The sequence below is a fragment of the Notamacropus eugenii genome, chromosome 3 (assembly GCF_028372415.1).
Source record: "Notamacropus eugenii isolate mMacEug1 chromosome 3, mMacEug1.pri_v2, whole genome shotgun sequence".
Classification (NCBI taxonomy): Eukaryota; Metazoa; Chordata; class Mammalia; order Diprotodontia; family Macropodidae; genus Notamacropus; species Notamacropus eugenii.
In genome coordinates this window covers 360,883,995-360,902,478 of record NC_092874.1, presented here as the reverse complement: position 1 = coordinate 360,902,478, position 18,484 = coordinate 360,883,995, and the positions used below count along the sequence as shown (strand labels likewise).

At 35.8% G+C, this 18,484-nt stretch overlaps 1 protein-coding gene across 8 annotated transcripts in view; it reads left to right on the top strand.

The window, feature by feature from the left end:
* Nucleotides 1-18,484, top strand: part of PAM (peptidylglycine alpha-amidating monooxygenase) — a 384,053-nt gene that overhangs the window by 237,103 nt on the left and 128,466 nt on the right. For all 8 annotated transcript variants that reach the window (XM_072597316.1, XM_072597321.1, XM_072597320.1 and 5 more), the window contains one exon: nt 1,041-1,124. In XM_072597316.1, the coding sequence (XP_072453417.1) occupies nt 1,041-1,124 (84 nt within the window). The remainder of the gene's footprint in view (nt 1-1,040; nt 1,125-18,484) is intronic.

Below are 18,484 nucleotides of genomic sequence, written 5' to 3'. Positions count from 1 at the left end.
TTTTCCTGCCTATTTTTGGGTGACTTGCCCATGTAACAGTTTAGACAGAAGTAGAAAATGGCCAAGTCTACCTCAGGCTACCTTTGGGTCTTCCCAGAAGCAGCATTCTTGAACTAAGAATATTGGAATTTAAGAAAATAACTGCTTCATCACAGAGATAATATGGTACAGGAACTAGGGCATTTAATATGATATCAAACCCAAGCAAGCTTTTTCTTGCTGTAGTTCTAAACTGTTCATGGCTTCCAGTGCATAACTGAATTAATTGGCTTTTTTTGTTATCTTTCTGTTTCCAGTTGATTAAAAAAAAAGACTTCATCCTCAAAAGTCTAATACTCTTTCAGACCATTGTGACAGATGCCAACCAATCTAGTGAGATACACTAGCAAAATAATTTAAGAACTCTTTGTTCTACTTCCAGACATTTTTCTTGTTAGATGCCTACTCATGCTTCCCCATTAATAGTTGTGAATGGTAAGGCAGTCAGATGTAATTCATTGCGTCCTGTAGGGTTTCAATATAATCCACTTATACACTGCATTGAATAGCCTTTGCTAAGACAAAAGTAATTTCTATGAATGACCTGTTCTTTGATGCCTACTTTCTATAAGGGTCACTGAAAAAATATGTGCTTTAAACATATAATCAAGAAATGACTATGACTGTATATCACAAGCAGGTGGCAGAAATGGAATTGCACAATCTGTCTGTTTTATGGTTATTAAAGGAAGAAGTTTTTCCAAAATGAGTAAATTGTCTGCTTGAAGTGGCTGTGGTTATAAATCAGATACAGAATGAAATTTCTAGTGGTTCAAGAGATTTAATGACTGTCAACTTTACAAATGCATATATGCATGGAAATACTTGACTTGTTTTGGATTCTGATTTTTTTTTGGTGGCAGGCAGACAAAATTTCAAATGTTCTACCTTATTTAAAATCTTGCCTTTTTGATTTTGCAAATTAATAATGAGACTTATGACTCCAGTTCCATTTCTGATTTTAACATTTCTGAATTATAAATTTTTCTTTAAATTTTAAGGTGTTGGATTCAGAGTTGGAGGAGGAATGGGAAGTAAATATTTTGTGCTACAAGTACATTATGGGGATATCAGTGCTTTTAGAGGTAAGTTGAAATTTTGGTAAAATAATTCTCAAAATCATAGTAAAATGTTTTGAGGAAGAATCTAAGAGCTATATAATATAGGCAAGTTCTTTGAATAACCTGAAGCCATAGAAGGAAGCAGCTTTCAATTTTTGCCAATTCAGGTGACAAAAGGGTTAATTGATTCTGAGAGGTGAATTCCTTAAGTAAATGTAGAGAAGTACCTTTTCTGAAGTAGAAGTGCCCAAAAGTAGTGCCTTGCTATTGGAGGCTATGCAGTGAAACATGGAAAATTTGTTTGGTAGGGGAAAAGACATGTCAGATCATCCCAAGATGTGAGAATTACTTTTCCTTTAGAAAAGCTATTAGAAATGGTGGCTAGAAATAGTTGTAATGATCATGGACTAGTGGGCTTTTGTAGTCTAGCCTAGGAACTGAATTATAATGTGTAACATGGTTTCTATGGGAACATTTATTCTAAGTTCTAAGTATTTAGCTTGTAAATTAGTTATTTCCTTACAAAACAATCTCTTTGTAACTGAGGGCTACCTGGTTTTGTTGGTTTATTGGTTATAATTGAATATATTTGAACTGAACTGAATATATTGAGTGATACAAGTACCATATCTTGATAGTCTGTGGTACCCACACTCATTCTTCTTCCTACTCCATCCCAAAGGACTAAACTTGAATTTTAGGTTGGGGTAGAAGATTGGGGGGAAGGTCTCCTACATTTTAGTTTGATGGTAGAACAGGACTTCCTGCTTTCCCCTCTAGTGATGCTTTCTGAGATGGCAGTTTCCTTCTCTCTATCCCCTCTCCTCCACCTCTGGAACAATACATAACAGATCATGTGTAATATTTGCTACTATACTGAGAAACTACAGATATCATGATCAAAGATGTAAAATACACACACACACACACACACACATACATACACAGATATGTCAGAATAGTAGAAGGGAGTTGGGAAATGCTCAGATTGGGAGTGAGAAAGAGCTCAATCAGTGTAGACATGAGAGATCTCCTTGAGACACACCTCACAGAGCCAAAGTATCAAGAAAAGCTTGATTTGAGTGGTAACAGCATAGCACAAGAATGCCGCATAATATAAATGGTAAGATGTGTAAAGCATCAAAAGATATGGAGTCAGAAGGCCAGTGTTGAGTTCTGCTATATTACCTTGGTCAAAACACTTAAATTCCATAAAACTTGGATCCATTATATATAAAATCAAGAAACTGTACTAGATAACCTACTAACTCTAAATTCCTATTATTTGATGGTATTAAACTGCTGCCAGGTCATTTAAGGGAAACAAATAGTGGGAAATTTACTGCTATAGCTCTTGAATCAAAATCGCCTGTTCCTGGTGATGAGAAAAGGGTGTTGGAAAAGAAAGTCTATAGCTGGAGTGAATGAAGTATGGTGAGAATTAGATACATTCTTGGCATTTTTGATCCTGGGTTTTTCTCTTCTTACACGATCATTGTGGTATACAGGAATATTCACAAGTATCAAATATAGTACCTGACACGTAGTAGATACTTAACACATGTTGGTTGCTTGATCAATTGATTGATGACTGGAACACTTCTAGAAATTCCTAGAACTGGAGAGAGAAACCATCATCAAAGCTGTCATCAATTTCAGCCTAGTGCTTCATATTTGAGTTGTATGAGCTCATCTTGTTACCAGTTTCCTTTCCCTAGAGAGGTGACCCAATAGTGGACGTTTGTTTATGTAATGAATTGATTCATTCTAAAAATTTATGCTAATATCAGTGAAATAGAAGCAAGTCAAATTCCTAATAATGCTAACTTCACATAATTATAGAATGTCAGAGTTTGAAGGGATCTTAGGTGCCATCTAGTCCAATCAAATGCATGTACAAGGAATCCCCTGGTACATCACACATGACAAGGGACCATATGGATTTTGCTGGAGGACCTCTAGTGAGTGAAAGTCCACTAATTCCTGGGTCAGGAATTCTATTTTTGGATGGCTCTAACTATAAGAATGTCTTTACTCAAATCTGGCCTAATCTATTTCCCTGAAATTTTAATTCCTTACTCCTAAATTTTTCCTCTAAGGACAACCAGAATAAATCAAGAATGTTTTTCAGGACTAAGAGAGTAATCCCTATGGTTTTGTCAGATCGCATCTTGAGTATTCAGTTAGCTTTGGGGTGCCACTATTAGGAAGGACATTGATAAGCCAGAAAGCACTCAGGATGTGATGAAGAGCCTTGCATCTATGACCTATTAGGGCTAGTTGAAGGAAATGAAGATGTTTTCCTATGTACAAGAGAAAGGAACATGATATCTACATTCAAGGATTTGAAGGGCAGTTCTGAAGAAGAGGAATTTGACTTACTTTGTTTGACCCTAGAGTACACAAGCAAAACCAATAGGGAAAAATTACAGAGGTAAATATGGACTTGATATTGGGGAGAGGGGGAAGGCTTCCTAACAATTGGATTAGTGTATACATGGAACTGACTGTCCTTTCCCTCTTTGGAGTTCTTCAACCAAAGTCTGACTGCCCAGTTATTGGGTATGAATGTGTGTAACTCCTCCAAGATGTGTGCTTCTTGTCCATATCCTCCTGTCAATCTTCCACTGAGTGTTTGCCTAGTGTTCTGCTACTGCATGAATCCCAGCAGAGTGTGTGGGCTGTCCATCATTGCTCTCTTACTTGTGTAACTTGCCCATCTCTTTTTCCAATCATATCCCTCTTTGATAGTATCTATGTCACTTATTTTGCATAATTCTATGTTGGTAATGTGTTGTAGCCTGTTCATGATTACAAAGAGAAAACTAAATAGATGAATACATCTTATAGAGATTTATGGTATGCAATTGGATGGAAAATCCATTGAGTTGATCCATTAATACAGAAATCTTGGACATACATTAAAGACTGACAGCAAATCTGCCCAGAATTATTTAATATGGGAAAGAGAATGGATTGGAGGTCTATACCATCTTGGGGAAACTGCAGGATGATCCCCTTTTATGACCCCCACTTTCTCCATGAAACAAAGCACCATCTTTTTTAACATCAGTTTTCCAATGATGTTGTATGACTGTAAGTCATGGAATACCACAACTCCAAAGAATTAAGTCTGTGAATCTTCCAAAGGTCAGTAAGTAGGTGCATGGTGAATGGGTGTTGACAACAGTATACTTATTATTAATATAATATTAATAATACAATGTAATATTATTACTATATTAATGTAATTAATATAATATAAAATAATTCTAATTGGTAGTGTGTTTTCCTTCTGAACATTGCCCCCCATAACTGAATACACTACTATATATTTCATCAGAGCTTCAGAGGTTAGTGTAAAATCATGCATTACAGACATATTTCTAATGTTGCTTGTTTTTGTTCTAAGAACCAAAATGTACTTTAACGGTAGTTATTCTTTATTATAAGACTGGTTTTAATCTTCATCTGAAATGGATTTTTGCTGCTTTGAAATTAATCTGTTTATGTGAGACCAAGTTGTAAGATACAGATAATGAGTTAGAAAGACTGATTTGAGCTAGATAGTGCTATATGCTTTCTAGAATTTATCACATAACTACAATTAAAGTAAAACCCTAGTTAAAAATCAATGTAAATGATTGATTCAGTACCAAGTATACTGTACTCTGTCTCATTCCTGAGCCACTCTAGAGTGTTTGCAAAAGGACATATAGAACTCCCATTTGATATACCGCAGTATGACTGGCATCTTATTACCAGCAAAATTAAATATGCCTCCCTCATGGCCTAACTTAACATAAGGAGTGATTTTAACCTTGGGGATATCTGTCCATAAACTAGTAAGAGATCTCAATTGTAAAGATCTAAAGGCAGATTACTGCAAATTAAGAGTCTTGGGTAGAAGTTGTAGAGAGGCATATCTATTCTTAATAAAAAGAAAAAAACTTCCTAACAAATAGAACTTTCCAAAAGTGAAATGGACATCCTTAAGAGTTACTGACTTCAATCTCATTGGAGATCTTTTAACAATGGTTGAATATTTGTAAGAGATATTTTTATTTAGGTATGGTTTGAACAGTGATGATTTTTGATGACTTGTCCGGCTCTTAAATTCTATGATTTTATGACTTCGTGGTGAAAAGTAGAAGGCCATTTCTCCCTGTTTCAAAATTTGCATTTCACAAATATCCCTAGGAATGCAAGCCATAAACCTTGCTCCTGGATTTAAACACTGGAAAAGTCAATGCTAAGAATTTCTGCTCCAATTCTCGGTTATATTCAAAATACATACAGATATGTTGAAAAGCGGTGAGATACAGTAGAAAGAATTCTAGACTTGGAATCAAGGTTCAAAATATCATGTAAATGGGAAATAGACTGGAGTCAAGAGCCTGAAGTATTCTATTCTAATTAATGAGCATGAGCTGTATGTAATGCACTGACTTCGTGGCATCTACTTTTGGCTACTCAGAGATTTTGTTTATGTATTTATTAATATGAGCTTTGTTCTAGGTAGGTGAGGTTGCTGGATAAGTTTCCAATAGGTGAGATGTTGAGATATCTGCCTATATGCTGTATCCTTTATGTAGAATGTACTTTCCTTAAGAGTCAGGACTGATTTTTATCGTGGTTGTTTGCAGTATGTTCAACACAGTAGGTGTTTAATAAATTCTTGTTTGGTTCAATTGAATTAAACATGTGCTAGCATTTATATACATAAAACCTAACTCCACTTCTACTTATAACACACTTGCCCACAGTTTCCAGTCATTGATGGTCAGAATGTGAGGAAGAATTGGAAAATAATTGAAAAAACATGGAGAGGAAGTAAGGGAAAAGATAGGAAGCTAAAGATATTCTTATAAGAGGAGATATCAATTTATCAATACTAGCTGTATGGTCTGTCTCCTTTCTAACACTGATGCTGCTACTATACAGCCACTTGCTCATGGAAGCCAATGGCAAGAACTTTGAAACTGTAAATAGAGGGAAAATCCCCTGATAATGTTTTCCAGCAAGATGAAGTGTAGCAAAATCTCTAAAATGATTTCTTCCCAGTATAAAAGTATATTATTCTGGGATAAGGAATGTAATCATTGGAAAACTCATGTATCTGATCTCAGAGAAAACAGCAAACTAGTTTTAAAATATCTTCCCATCCTCTTCCCTCATATCTTTATATCTGGTACATTCCTGTTATATCCTTCTAAAATCAAAATGGGTTAGGCTTCAGTAGCCTTTCAGGAATAGTCAGCCAAGTATATTTAACAGACAGGGTGCTGTATTTGGAGTCAGGAATACCTGTGTTCAAATCCTGCTTCACACTTAAGATCTGTGTGACCCCGGGCAAGTAACTTAACCTGCCTATATCTCAGTTTCAGATAAATAAAATGAGGATAATACAAATATCTACCTGCCAGAGTTGTTGTGAAAATTAAATGAGATATTTGTAAAGAGCTTTGCAAACCTTAAAGCACTTTGTAAATTCTAGATTATCATCATCATGGATTTAAGGTATGGCATGAATAGTGTCTGTGGGTCTCTTGTGGTGGGGAGGGGCAAGTTTGGGGGTTGGTTTTTTTTTTTTTTGGTAGGATGGGTTCCAGGGTAGGGGACTGATCCTCTCAGCAGAAGTATAAGGACACATGGGGATCATGTCATTCTTCCTTAAAATGTCAGTATCTTTAAGAAAGACCATTTTATAAGCCTTCATCAACTAACACCTTAATTATTAGCTTAATAGGATTATCAAGAATGGAGAAAGAGAGAGTGGCAAACTCCCAAAACAGGGAGAAAGTGGGTGCAGAGTTTCAGTTAGAATAGACTTTGTTGTTCTTGCAAGTCTCTTAACCTGTATGAGTTTCCATTTACTCATTTGTAAAATGGGGTAATAATGGTTGCTAAGCCCTAGTCTATCTTCATTAGTATATAATCCACACTTGTTCACGTTGAGTTAAAACAAGGTTTGTTTGAAAAATTCTAATATTATAAAATACTATGGAGGATTAACTTTAAAGGCACCATTTTAACCAGCCCAAAAGAGGTCATGCTTTTTAACCTGATATTTATGCTAAAGAAGGAATCTCCCTAGTTTTCATAAGACCTGGGATGGTTACCATTAAAAAATACAGTCCAGATATTCTTAAGCATGTTTTAAAGGCTGTACTGTATCTTTTCTATTCTGGAGTTATATAGAAGTAAACTTTTAAGAAACAGAGACAAATGCAAAGTGAATTTACAGTTACCAAAAAAAGTACAATTAAAATTCAGTTTTCCAAGGAAAAGAAAAATTTTGAAGGAATAACTGATTACTGTATGATAATTCCAATTTTTAATTCATTTCACTGTGAAATGAATCCGTTTGTATCTCTTTTCTGTGTCTTTTTTTCCATAAAACTTAGTACTCGAATTTTTAAAAGTGAAAATGATAGTATTAAATAGATGACCCCCTGAGGGCACATTAATACCTCTGGGATTTATCTACCTTTAAGCTTAATGTCATTAACCTCTTCTGGAGAATATATTTGAGTGATAGCCTAGAGGAGAAACTATGTTCCCCTCTTCCTCCTATTTAAATTACATTAAGTAAGAAGGCAAGAAATAAGAAGAGAAAGAAGAATGAAAGGTGGTAGATGGGGTGAAAAAGAATCATGACAAAGGCTTCCATTAGGAAAAACGTGTTTACAGTATATTGAAGTCTTTCAAGTGAAGGGGGAAAAATGTAGAATTTGGTCAGGACTGTATTATGACTGTGAGTAGATGGCTTTCTTTATCCTTTCTCTGAAATCTCTTTAAAACAAAACTAAAATAATACTGGCATGGGAATTATAGACTTTATATGTTGTATAGCATTTAGCTTTAATGAGGAGTTGATCTTTGCCCAAAAAGTCCAGAATGTAAAGTGTTAATGAGGTATTGTGCTAAACTAACTATAAAGATGAGTCTACATCCTGATCCTTTAATGATGTGTGGTCTCCTTTTCCTGATTAATATAAGGGGGACATGATCTCTACTGACTGGACAAAACCAAAAAACTAGTAGTTACTCCTCAGGGGAATTTAAATAACCAAGTCTTTTGGAATTCAAAAGAATTGCAAGCCAGATTCTGCCTGTGGAATAGACCCCTCCAGTAGAGGATGGAATTTCTCTCCCCTCATCGGATGGTAACAGCTAGCTTTGGAGATGAGCCACTAGATCAGTAGAAGACATTGCAGCAACAGGAAAAACAATCAAAGAAACAAACATATACTCTAAAAAGTCACCCAAAGGAAGAAATATCTTCAAAGAACATGACCCCTGACAGCAGAGAAGATAGGATGATAGTAAATAGTGAATCTTGGAAATCTGGCTGAGCATCCCCCTTAGCAGAGACCCTACATGCAAAGGATTCTATGAAGGGAGCAAGGAATTCCAGTACAAAGGAACTGTGAGTTATCTTTGCCACAAGTGTGAAGTATGCTAGTGCTTCTCTATTTTACTCTAATTTTGAGTCTACCCTTCCCATGGATAGTGCAAGTATTTGTGAGACAATGTTTATAGAGAAAGTGTTTTGTAGCTGTATGTTTAATATACTGGCTTGGAAAATGTCAGTGCTAAGGGTTAATTGTGTCTATTGGCCAACTTTTAAAAGGAATCACACCAGTATTGGCTCATGATGTATCTGTAGTTTTAGAATAGTGTTGCCTCTAAAACTTGAGGTAACAGCTGCCTTCTAGTGACTAAACTGCATGCCAAGCACCCATTTGGTAAGTAGGAAGGAAGGAAACAAGCATCTTTTAAGCACCTACTATGTACCAGACACTTTACTATAATTTCTTCTTAGAAATAGCATAGAATTGGAGAATTAGAAGAGTTTTGTGAAGGACCTAGTCCAATATTTTTCAGATGGGGAACCTGAGACTCCAAGACTGACCTAAGGTCATGTAGCTAACAATTCATTAAAGTTAAAAGCTAAAAGAATTTATTTTTGCTAGAATCTTTTTTAATTTTTGTATAAGCACTAGCTATATGCACTCAAATATTTTATCACTTAATTAAAACACCAGGTATTTATTAAGTTACTACTACTTGTTGTGCAATGGCAGCTAGGTGGTTCAATAGATAGAGTGCTAGGGCTGGAATCAAGGAGACTCATCTTCATGAGTTCAAATCTGGCCTCAGACAGTTCCTAGCTGTGTGACCCTAGGGAAGTCATTTAACCCTGTTTGCCTCAGTTTCCTCACCTGTAAAATAAGCTGGAGAAGGGAATGGCATACTATTCCAGTATCCTTGCTAGAAAAATCCCAAATGGTATCCAACATGACTGAAAGAGATTTGTTGTACACTATACTGAGCATTCATATATAACGAATGAAACAATATGTAAGCACAAAGAGCTTATGTGTTAAGAGAGGAAACAGGAGAGAAAATATAAATAAACAGCAAGTAGTTAAATGAAACAAGGCAGTTTAAAATGAAGGGTACTAGCAAGTTGCTTAACCATTATAAGGCTATATCCTAATCAATAAGTAAATGGGTTGGACTAAATGACTTCTGAGGTCACTTTCATTCTATCCATCTGAGAAAGGAATCATAGAAGCATAAAGGACTCCATAGTCTCTAGATATTAATTCATTGTGGCACAATTTGTTTGAGCCATTAAAGAAGGCATGTGCCTAAAGGAAGTTAGTAACAGATTTCCTGACATACTTGCAAGCTCCCTAACCAATTTATATCTTAATTCAATAAAAACAAATAATATACTGAAAATTTCTGAGAAGCCTAACTTTCAATAGTTTTCTTGTGCAAATGACAACGATGGTATCCTTTGAGTTCATGCAAATAAAAAAATGAAACTGTAGTCAAGATTAAATGAATGTTAATAAATACTACTTCATTTTATCTGATCTTCCTCCAGCTTTTTATTTTTTAGTCTGTGAAATAATACATTAGTCTCAGCAGCAAGCTAGGAACACTTTTAATTCAAGCTGCTTGATCACTTTATTTAAGGGAAAATGTAATCGGATATACTTCTCTAACCTTGATTATATATGCCAGCAATAGGAATGGTTTCAGCACCAATCAGTGCTCCACAAATAATGTGAGTGAACTCTATTATGCAGCAGTTCTATTTCCTTCTTGTCTGCTTATTCACATAGGAGAGCTCTTATTTTACAGCGTGCTGCATTTCAATGTTGTTAAATATCATGCTTAGAAAAGAAGACTGATGAAACTTATTCATCTCATTCATGCCACAGTAAGACACCTGTTTATTTTAATGCTCCAATGTGACAGTTTAATATCAGAAATTGCATTTCATTCATTTGCTTATGAAAAGATACAAGGATCCCTGCAGCATGGTTTCTTTTTAAAAGAACGCGTTCCGAAATTGTTTATTTCTTGAAGGATCATTTTTACCAGGTTGCTTTACCAGTGAGCAGTAGCATTTATATGAAATGCTTTCTTGTCTGAATATGATTAAATGTGTGCTATGCTGCTTTTCATACTTTTATCCATTTTTTTGGTCCGTGTAACAAAGCTATTTTTTTCCTTTTATTTAACTTTTTAATGCTACACTGTTGATTACTTATTATTTGAAGTCCCTTTTTTTCTAAGTGTAATAGGTATATAGCTAACTAGATAGAAAAGTCTAGTAAATTTTCACAATATGCATTTAATTAAGGAACGATATATAGCATTACAGCTTTAAAGAAGAAATTAGACTGAAATAATTGATGTCCATGTTCAAAGAAAAAAATTTAGTGGCATACAAGCCCTTCTATGAGGTTTTAGTTAGGGCCCTATCCACAATGATGGGGTTTATTGACTGACCTTAAGATTACAGTAGACCACAGAAGACCCCAACATGCCAGGATGGATGCCCTCCACATGCATTTCCTGCTCGTTTATTTTATTGTACCACTCTTATTTTTTGTTCTTGTTCAGTCGTGTCTAACTCTTCTTGACCTCATGGACCATATTGTCCTTAGGGTTTTCTTTACAAAGATTGAGAATGGTTTGCCATTTCCTTCTCCAGTGGATTAAGACAAACAGATGTTAAGTGACTTGCCCAGGGTCACAGAGATAGTATATGTCTGAAGCCAACTTTTGAGTCTTTCTGACTCCAGGCCCCGCTCTCTATCCACTGAGCCATCTAGCTGCTCCACTCTACCCTTTTTCCAATTCCTCTATACATGTGTGCCTTTACTTAAATATTGCATTAGATTTACAGCAATGATAGGCAGAAAAGTATGTAATATTTTAAATTTTAGGGGAAAGTTAAGAAAGCGTTGGGGAGAAGGAAATGTAATGGAATTTAAAAATTCTATTTCAAATTTTCCATTAACTCCTTTTAATCCTCTCTGAATGCCATGTCTATAGAATAGAAATACTATATATCTGACTATAAAATTAAGAAGAAAGAGCCATACATTTTCAACCATTAAGGTCATGAGTAAAACCATTGCGTTTGTTACTCAATCACATCTCTTAAAATGTAATCAATGTGTATTTGTAATTTAAATACATATTTGATAGTGTCTTTATATTTTAAAAAACTGAGAGAAAACTACTATAAAAATACAAGAATATGTATAAAATTCAGTACATTATGTGTCAGCCAAGTAAAACCACCTCTGTGCTTTGTAAAAGACTGATAAATGAAGGTGATATCCTGGGCAAAACCAACCTGGATTTTAAGAATGCATTTCTGTACTGTATCTGTCACAGGACATTTGTGTGGAAATGATGGTGAAATATGGGTTAAAAGATCACAGACTGAAGTGGATTTATAGCTAAGTGAATGACTGTGCCCAAAGAACATTGATTAATGAATCAATATCAAAACAGTGCATATTCATTTTTTGGCATCCTCCCAAATGCCTGTCGTTGGTTACATTTTTATCAACTACTTGGATGAAGACAAAATTGCCAGTGATATAAAACTAACAAGATGTACAATGGAAGACAGAATTAAGGTTCTAAAGACTGAAACTAGCATGTTCGTAGGATCTGTATATTCAGAGCTAAGACGAACCTTAGAATCCATCTTGTCCAGATGAGGAAACTGAGGTCAAGGTCAGTTAAGGTAAATAAGTCAGTCAATAAAAAAAGTATTTATTAAGAACCTAATATGTGCCAGGAACTGTGCTAGCACAGGGGATATAAGTATAAGGAATGAAAATCTCTACTGGCGAAAAACTTACATTCAAATGGTAAAGACAACAAGTGTGTGTGTGTGTGTGTGTGTGTGTGTGTGTGTGTGTGTACATATACATGCATATGCATATATATAATAAAAAGTAATAAATACAGAGTAGTTAAATACAAGGAAACATGGGAGAGCATTAGCAGGTGAGGGGGAGGGGCACATCAGAAAAGGCTTCATGCTGCAGATGGTATCTAAGCTGCATTTTAGAGGAGGAGAAGAACTCTGAGGTGGAGATGAAAAAAAAGAGCACTTCAGGCATGGGAGAGGACCAGTGCAAAGGCATGGAGAGAGGAGACGTGAGGAACAACAACAAAAAAAGGGCCAGCTTCCCTGAATCACGGAACGTATGACCTCTGAAGTTGAAGCTAGGTTATGATTTTAAAGTTAAACAGAGGAATTTATATTTTATCCTAGAGGCGAGTGATTGTCACTAGAATTTGTTAACTTAGAGAAGTCAGACTTGTGCTAAGAGAAAATTATTTTAGTAGCAGTGAGCAGGATGAACTGAAGTGGTGGAAGACTTGAGGCAGAGGGACCAATTAGGAGACTATTGCATTAATAATCTGGATGGGAGGGAATGAGAACTTGAAGAAATACAGCAGTCATGTGAATAGGAAAAGGCATCAGAATCATAGGAGAGAGAAGTTATTCATGGTAGAAACCTAAGTTTTGTGAACTGATTGGATATTTGGAGTAAAGAAGACTGAGGCTTCCAAAGCAAGCCAAGAGTATGAGTTTTGGACATTGCAAAGATGGTGGTACCTTAGACAAAGGCAGGAAGTTTAGGGGTAGAGATGATGAATTCAGGTAGTATCTGAGATGATATTTCTTTGAGAAAACCTGCCCTTTCCACTAGACTACAAAGCCTCTTATTTTCTAATATTATTTATCTATTTTGCTCTTCCAACATCTTATCTTGAACAGTGATAAATGTAAAGTCCTGAATTTAGGTTAGAGTTTCAACAACACAAACACATGATTAGGGAGACCTGATTTTTATCAGCAGTTCATGAGTGAAAAAAGAAGCTTTAGTTAATTGGAAATTGAAATGATACAACAATACAATGTGACTTTTTAAAGACTTGGCTGAGTATTAGACTGGATAGTATCCCCTCTCTCCCTGGGGTCTCTTTCTTCCTTTGATTAGAGGGAGGAAAGGAGACAGTATGCCTCCCAGATCCTCCATTTAAGGAGGACACCCAGGGCAGTCATCTCTTTATTTCCTGCTGTGTTGTACTCTGGACCCATCATGTTCCCTGGAATCTCATCATCCTGCAAGATGACCCTTGCAAATATCCCTAAAACTCATACCTGCTCAGTCCCTTCTGTTCTTGGAGCTCCTCCCTCTCTCTGATTGGAGTGGGTGGAGGATGGACATCAGAGACCTCTCCCCAGATCTTCTACTTCAAGAGGGTACCCAGGACAGCTATCTCTTCATTTCCCACCCAGCTGTATTCTTCTGGACTTTATCATTACTTCCAGCTAGGTACCAGCCCTGCCTTTCTCAGCTTTTTAAAATGTGTTCTCTCCTCCCCTGTAGGAGAAGCTGCTGGCTCCTCAAAGACGAGGACTATCTGTTGCCTTTCTTTGTATTTTAGTGCAGTGCCTAGCACATAGTAGGTACTTAGTAAATGTTGATAGACTGACTGGCTATTGCATCCAGAATGAAGACAGGGTTTACTTTTGAATGCCACATTGTTAGAGGGGAATTTGAGAACTAGTAGTCATCCTAAAGAATGGAAAGCAGCTCTTTCTTGAATTGTCAGCTAACACAAGAACCCTCATTTGAGAATACTTTAAAAATTAAGGTCTAGAAAAATAAGTGATCACAGAGACAGCATGGCTTCATGAAGAACAGGTCTAATTCAGACTAGTCTAATTTTTTATGAGGTTACTGGGTATGTATATACGATTAGTGGTGTAGACTATTTAGATTTCAACAGAGCATTTGAGAGCATCTTATGGCATTCTTGAAAAAACGTTGAAGAAATATGGACAAGAGAACAGTACAGTCATGTAAATTTATAACTGGTTAAGTGGTCAGATCCAAAGTGTTGTAGTCATTAGCGATTCTGTACCAATTTAGAACGTGGACAGATGTGCTTATCAAATTTTCATGTAGCCTATAGCTAAAAGAGTTAACTAATGAGTTTGTTATAGAGTCAGGATGCAAAAGGACCTTGACAGGCTAGAAAATCAGGTTTAATATATCCAAGATGAAATTTGATAGGTATGGAAGTAAAATATTATGCTTGGGTTCAAAAAATCAGCTTGACTAGTACAATATGGAGGAGGTATGGCTAGACTGTATCTCATCTGAAAAAGATCAAGGGATTTTCATGGACAAAACTCAAAACAAATCAGTAATGTGACTATAGAAGCTAAAAGACATATTATAATTTTAAACTTACTTTTAAAAGCATTCTGCACCTGAAGCATTGTATGTACTTCTGGGTGCCACGTTTCAGGAGAAGAAAAAATATTGATTCACTGGAAATTGCCCATAAAGGGGCAGCCTCAGGGTCCTGCCCATATGAATTCTGTATGAATCAGCTGAAGGAACAAGGGAACAGTTGTGAATGCCTGAAGAAAAGACTTAGGGGGACATGAGAGCTGTCTTCAAATATCTGGAAGACTGCTCTGTGTTGGCCCCAGAAAATAGAACAAGGAACTGCAGGTAGAAGTTACAGACATGCAAATTTGATCTTGATCTAAGGAAACATCTCTTAATAACAAGCACTTTACAGAAGTTGAGTAGGCCATCTTGGAAGTTCAAGCCAATTCTGGATCAACACTCATTTGAGATGCTTAAGAGAGAGAATAATTAAAAATTAATATATAGTACATTATAGCACATGTGTAATATGTGATGTTATATTTCAGGGTAGCTAGGTGATATAGTGGATAGAGTGCCAGGCCTGGAGTCAGGAAGACTCATCTTCCTGAGTTCAAATCTGGCCTCAGACACTTACTGGGTGTGTGACCCTGAGCCAGTCATTTAACCCTGTTTGCCACAGTTTCCTCAAAGTCTATAAAATGAGCTGGAGAAGGAAATGGCAAACCACTCCAGCATCTATGCAAAGAAAACCCCAAATGGGGTCATGAAGAGTTGGATACCCATTAAATGACTCAAAAACAAAAGCATTTATTTCAAGTACTATTCTATAGGTCAGGTGCTGGTTGGAATAGATGCCCTCTGAGATCCCTCCTAACTACGAAATTCTGTGATTCTGTGATCCCTAGACCTCCAGTTACCATTAATACCAGGAGAAAAAGCATGGTATAATAGATAGAGAGTCAGAAAGACCTGGGCTCAAGGACTACTCTAAAATATACTGACTGTATCACCCTGGGCATGGGCAAGTCATATAAAGATCTCAGTATTCTTGGTATCTCTCACAGGGCTAGGGAACCTGTGGCCTCGAGACCCCATGTGACCTTCTAGGTCCTTGGGGTGAACTTTTGACTGAGTCCAAGTTTTACAGAACAAATCTTTTTTTATTAATGAGATTAATTCTGTGAGGTTTGGATTCACTCAAAGTGCTGGCCTTGAGGAACTAGTGGGCCACATATGGCCTCGAGGCTGCAGGTTCTACACCCTTGAGTTCAAGTGTTAGAGAAAGATGTCAGTCTGCATTTATAGGAGTTACTTCACCTGGGAGGTCCCTATACCTGTGAAATCATAGGTCCAATTCTTGTCTCTTTCCCTATTCCTGCTACTGAGAAAACTATCAGTTGTGGTCAAAAAGAATGTATTTCAATGAGAATGATATAGAGAGCCTTAGACCTTCAATAATATCTGTCATCTGAGTGAGAGTGTGACAATATGGTATCTCCGACTTGTATGAGAAACCACTTGGAATTAGAAATCTGACAATAAACTACTAGGTTATGAAGTTTCAGTTAATCATATGAGAGAATTTTGAGTTATGAGTTTGATCACGAGAGAGTTTCAGTAATTTTTCATTAATGTAGTAAGAGCACTGAGCATTTATATGAGCTCTTTTTATCTCTGAAATGGTTAGTAAATATTACCATATTAATCCTCATAGCACATTAAGTCAAAAACATTGAATTACTGAAAATTAATGTTTAGTCAAATGTATTGACTATCGTGTTTAAAATGTATTCCCTAATTACATATTACATCCCTCCTATTACATACATGCATAATTATAAGCAAATTAGATACTGTTGGATATATATCCCTACCCACCCCACCCACCAACCTGGAATACCCAAGACACAATAAGCAGAGGTATTTTAAGGTGATGAAGGTAATTGAACTGAATATGAAACCATTAGTTTTATATTGAGTTTCAAAAACCATGTTTTTCCAATTATAGAAGAGCTTCTACAGAATATAAACTTCCTGTTTTCACAACAGAGGGTGGATGGTTTTGTTGCTAGGATACCCTGTCTTTGTTTGGCATCCATGGGAATTTAGAGGTGATAAATTAACCAAGAGAAAGCACATGTTGTTTTGAAGTACAATAGTGTATTCCACAAGAAAAAAATAAATATTTAATGTAGAAATAACTCTTAAGAGTATTCCCTCTTGATAATTCAAAGAGATCCCTCAAATAAGTATTCTATGTAGAAATATGTGTTTAACTAAAGATTTCAGATGAAATTTAAAAGTATACTTATAGAACATTCAATCAGTTTCTTTTATATAATGTTTTTCTTTACACATCATGGGCATTTTTCAAACATGATCTGTTCCTCTTTTGGCTGGAAGGCTTTATAATGTAGATTGTTTCCATGTAGATGTATTTGGTAAATACAAATTTTTGGAAGTAAAAAACAATGATTGAGTGGATCTTTGGGAGATACAATGTTTAAAATAAATACAAGCATAACTATAAAGTAAATACTTCAGCTAAGGATGGTATTTAAAGCAGACTCTCAGCCAAAGACCACTTAGGCAAGAAGGCTTTGGGTTGAAACAGTGCTTTAAATACTAAGGATCTGTTATTTCATCAGTGCGGTTAATGTCTCTTATGATGAAGATGGCAAACTCTCTACTTGATAGTCTTTATGAGTTGTAAAAACAACAACAAAAATTGAACATCATCACTTGATGACCGACCTTCTGTAATGAATCAGTCTAGACTTGTCTTGTCTAGACTTCATCCTTAGAAGACAGACACACTGCTCATTTCTAGGCACTTCCCCCTTACAACATCTGCTAGAGCTCAAGTACTACTAAAATGAGAATGCAAGGTTATTTCCGTGCCATGATGAGGTTTACAACGGAGAGTAGGCAAAAGCATTTTAACTTGAGTAAACTACTATATATTAGCTTTGGTGAGTTTTTTCCTCTAAAAGATCAGGTAAGTATGATTTTCATACAAAATGCATCTGATTTTAAAATACCATTGAAGGAAGGAAATTGAGAGATGCCTTGCAAACAGAAGAAAAAGGAAATGATTTGCAAAAAGAAAAATTTGCAACAAATTTTTCTCTATGTCAAAAATAGTGGAACCAACGTACTTTACCTGAGGTAAAGGAAATAAAAGAGACACTTGAGAAAATGGAAACAAGGGATCCAGCCAGACTGGATCAAGTACAGGAGATCTGTGCTAGAGATCAAACTATTATAAGAGCGTTGAGGAGTCAAACTACAAGGAATCTAAATAGGGAAAGATACTGGTAAAAATCTAGGACCTTATTTATTCCAAAATAAATTAGACAACATCATCAACCACTGACATGTGTCTACTCTCCTATCTATACAAAATCTTTATATAGGTCATTTACACACAAATTAAAGGCATTCTCAATGAAACCATTATTTGGGGAGTCCTTAAAAAGTGATACTGAATAATGGACCATATATCTGTTATCTCACAGTCAACCAAAAGATATTGAGAACTACAGTGTGTTGACTATGTCAACAACATATTGTCTATTGTTGGTTGTTGACTAATAGTCAACAGTATTATTGGTTATAGAAAAGCATTCATCTTGGTAACTCATAACAACACCTTACAGATTCTTTTATAACAAAGAATCTCCTCAAGAGACATTAAGGTCAATTAAGATTTCTTGAAAGATATACCAACATAAATAATTCTTTTCATTGAGCTACTGATAATAAACACCAGTCGTTGTATGAAACAGGGAGATACATGCTTGCCAAAAGCATTCACCATTATGATGGAAGAAATCCACCACAGAGTTCAGG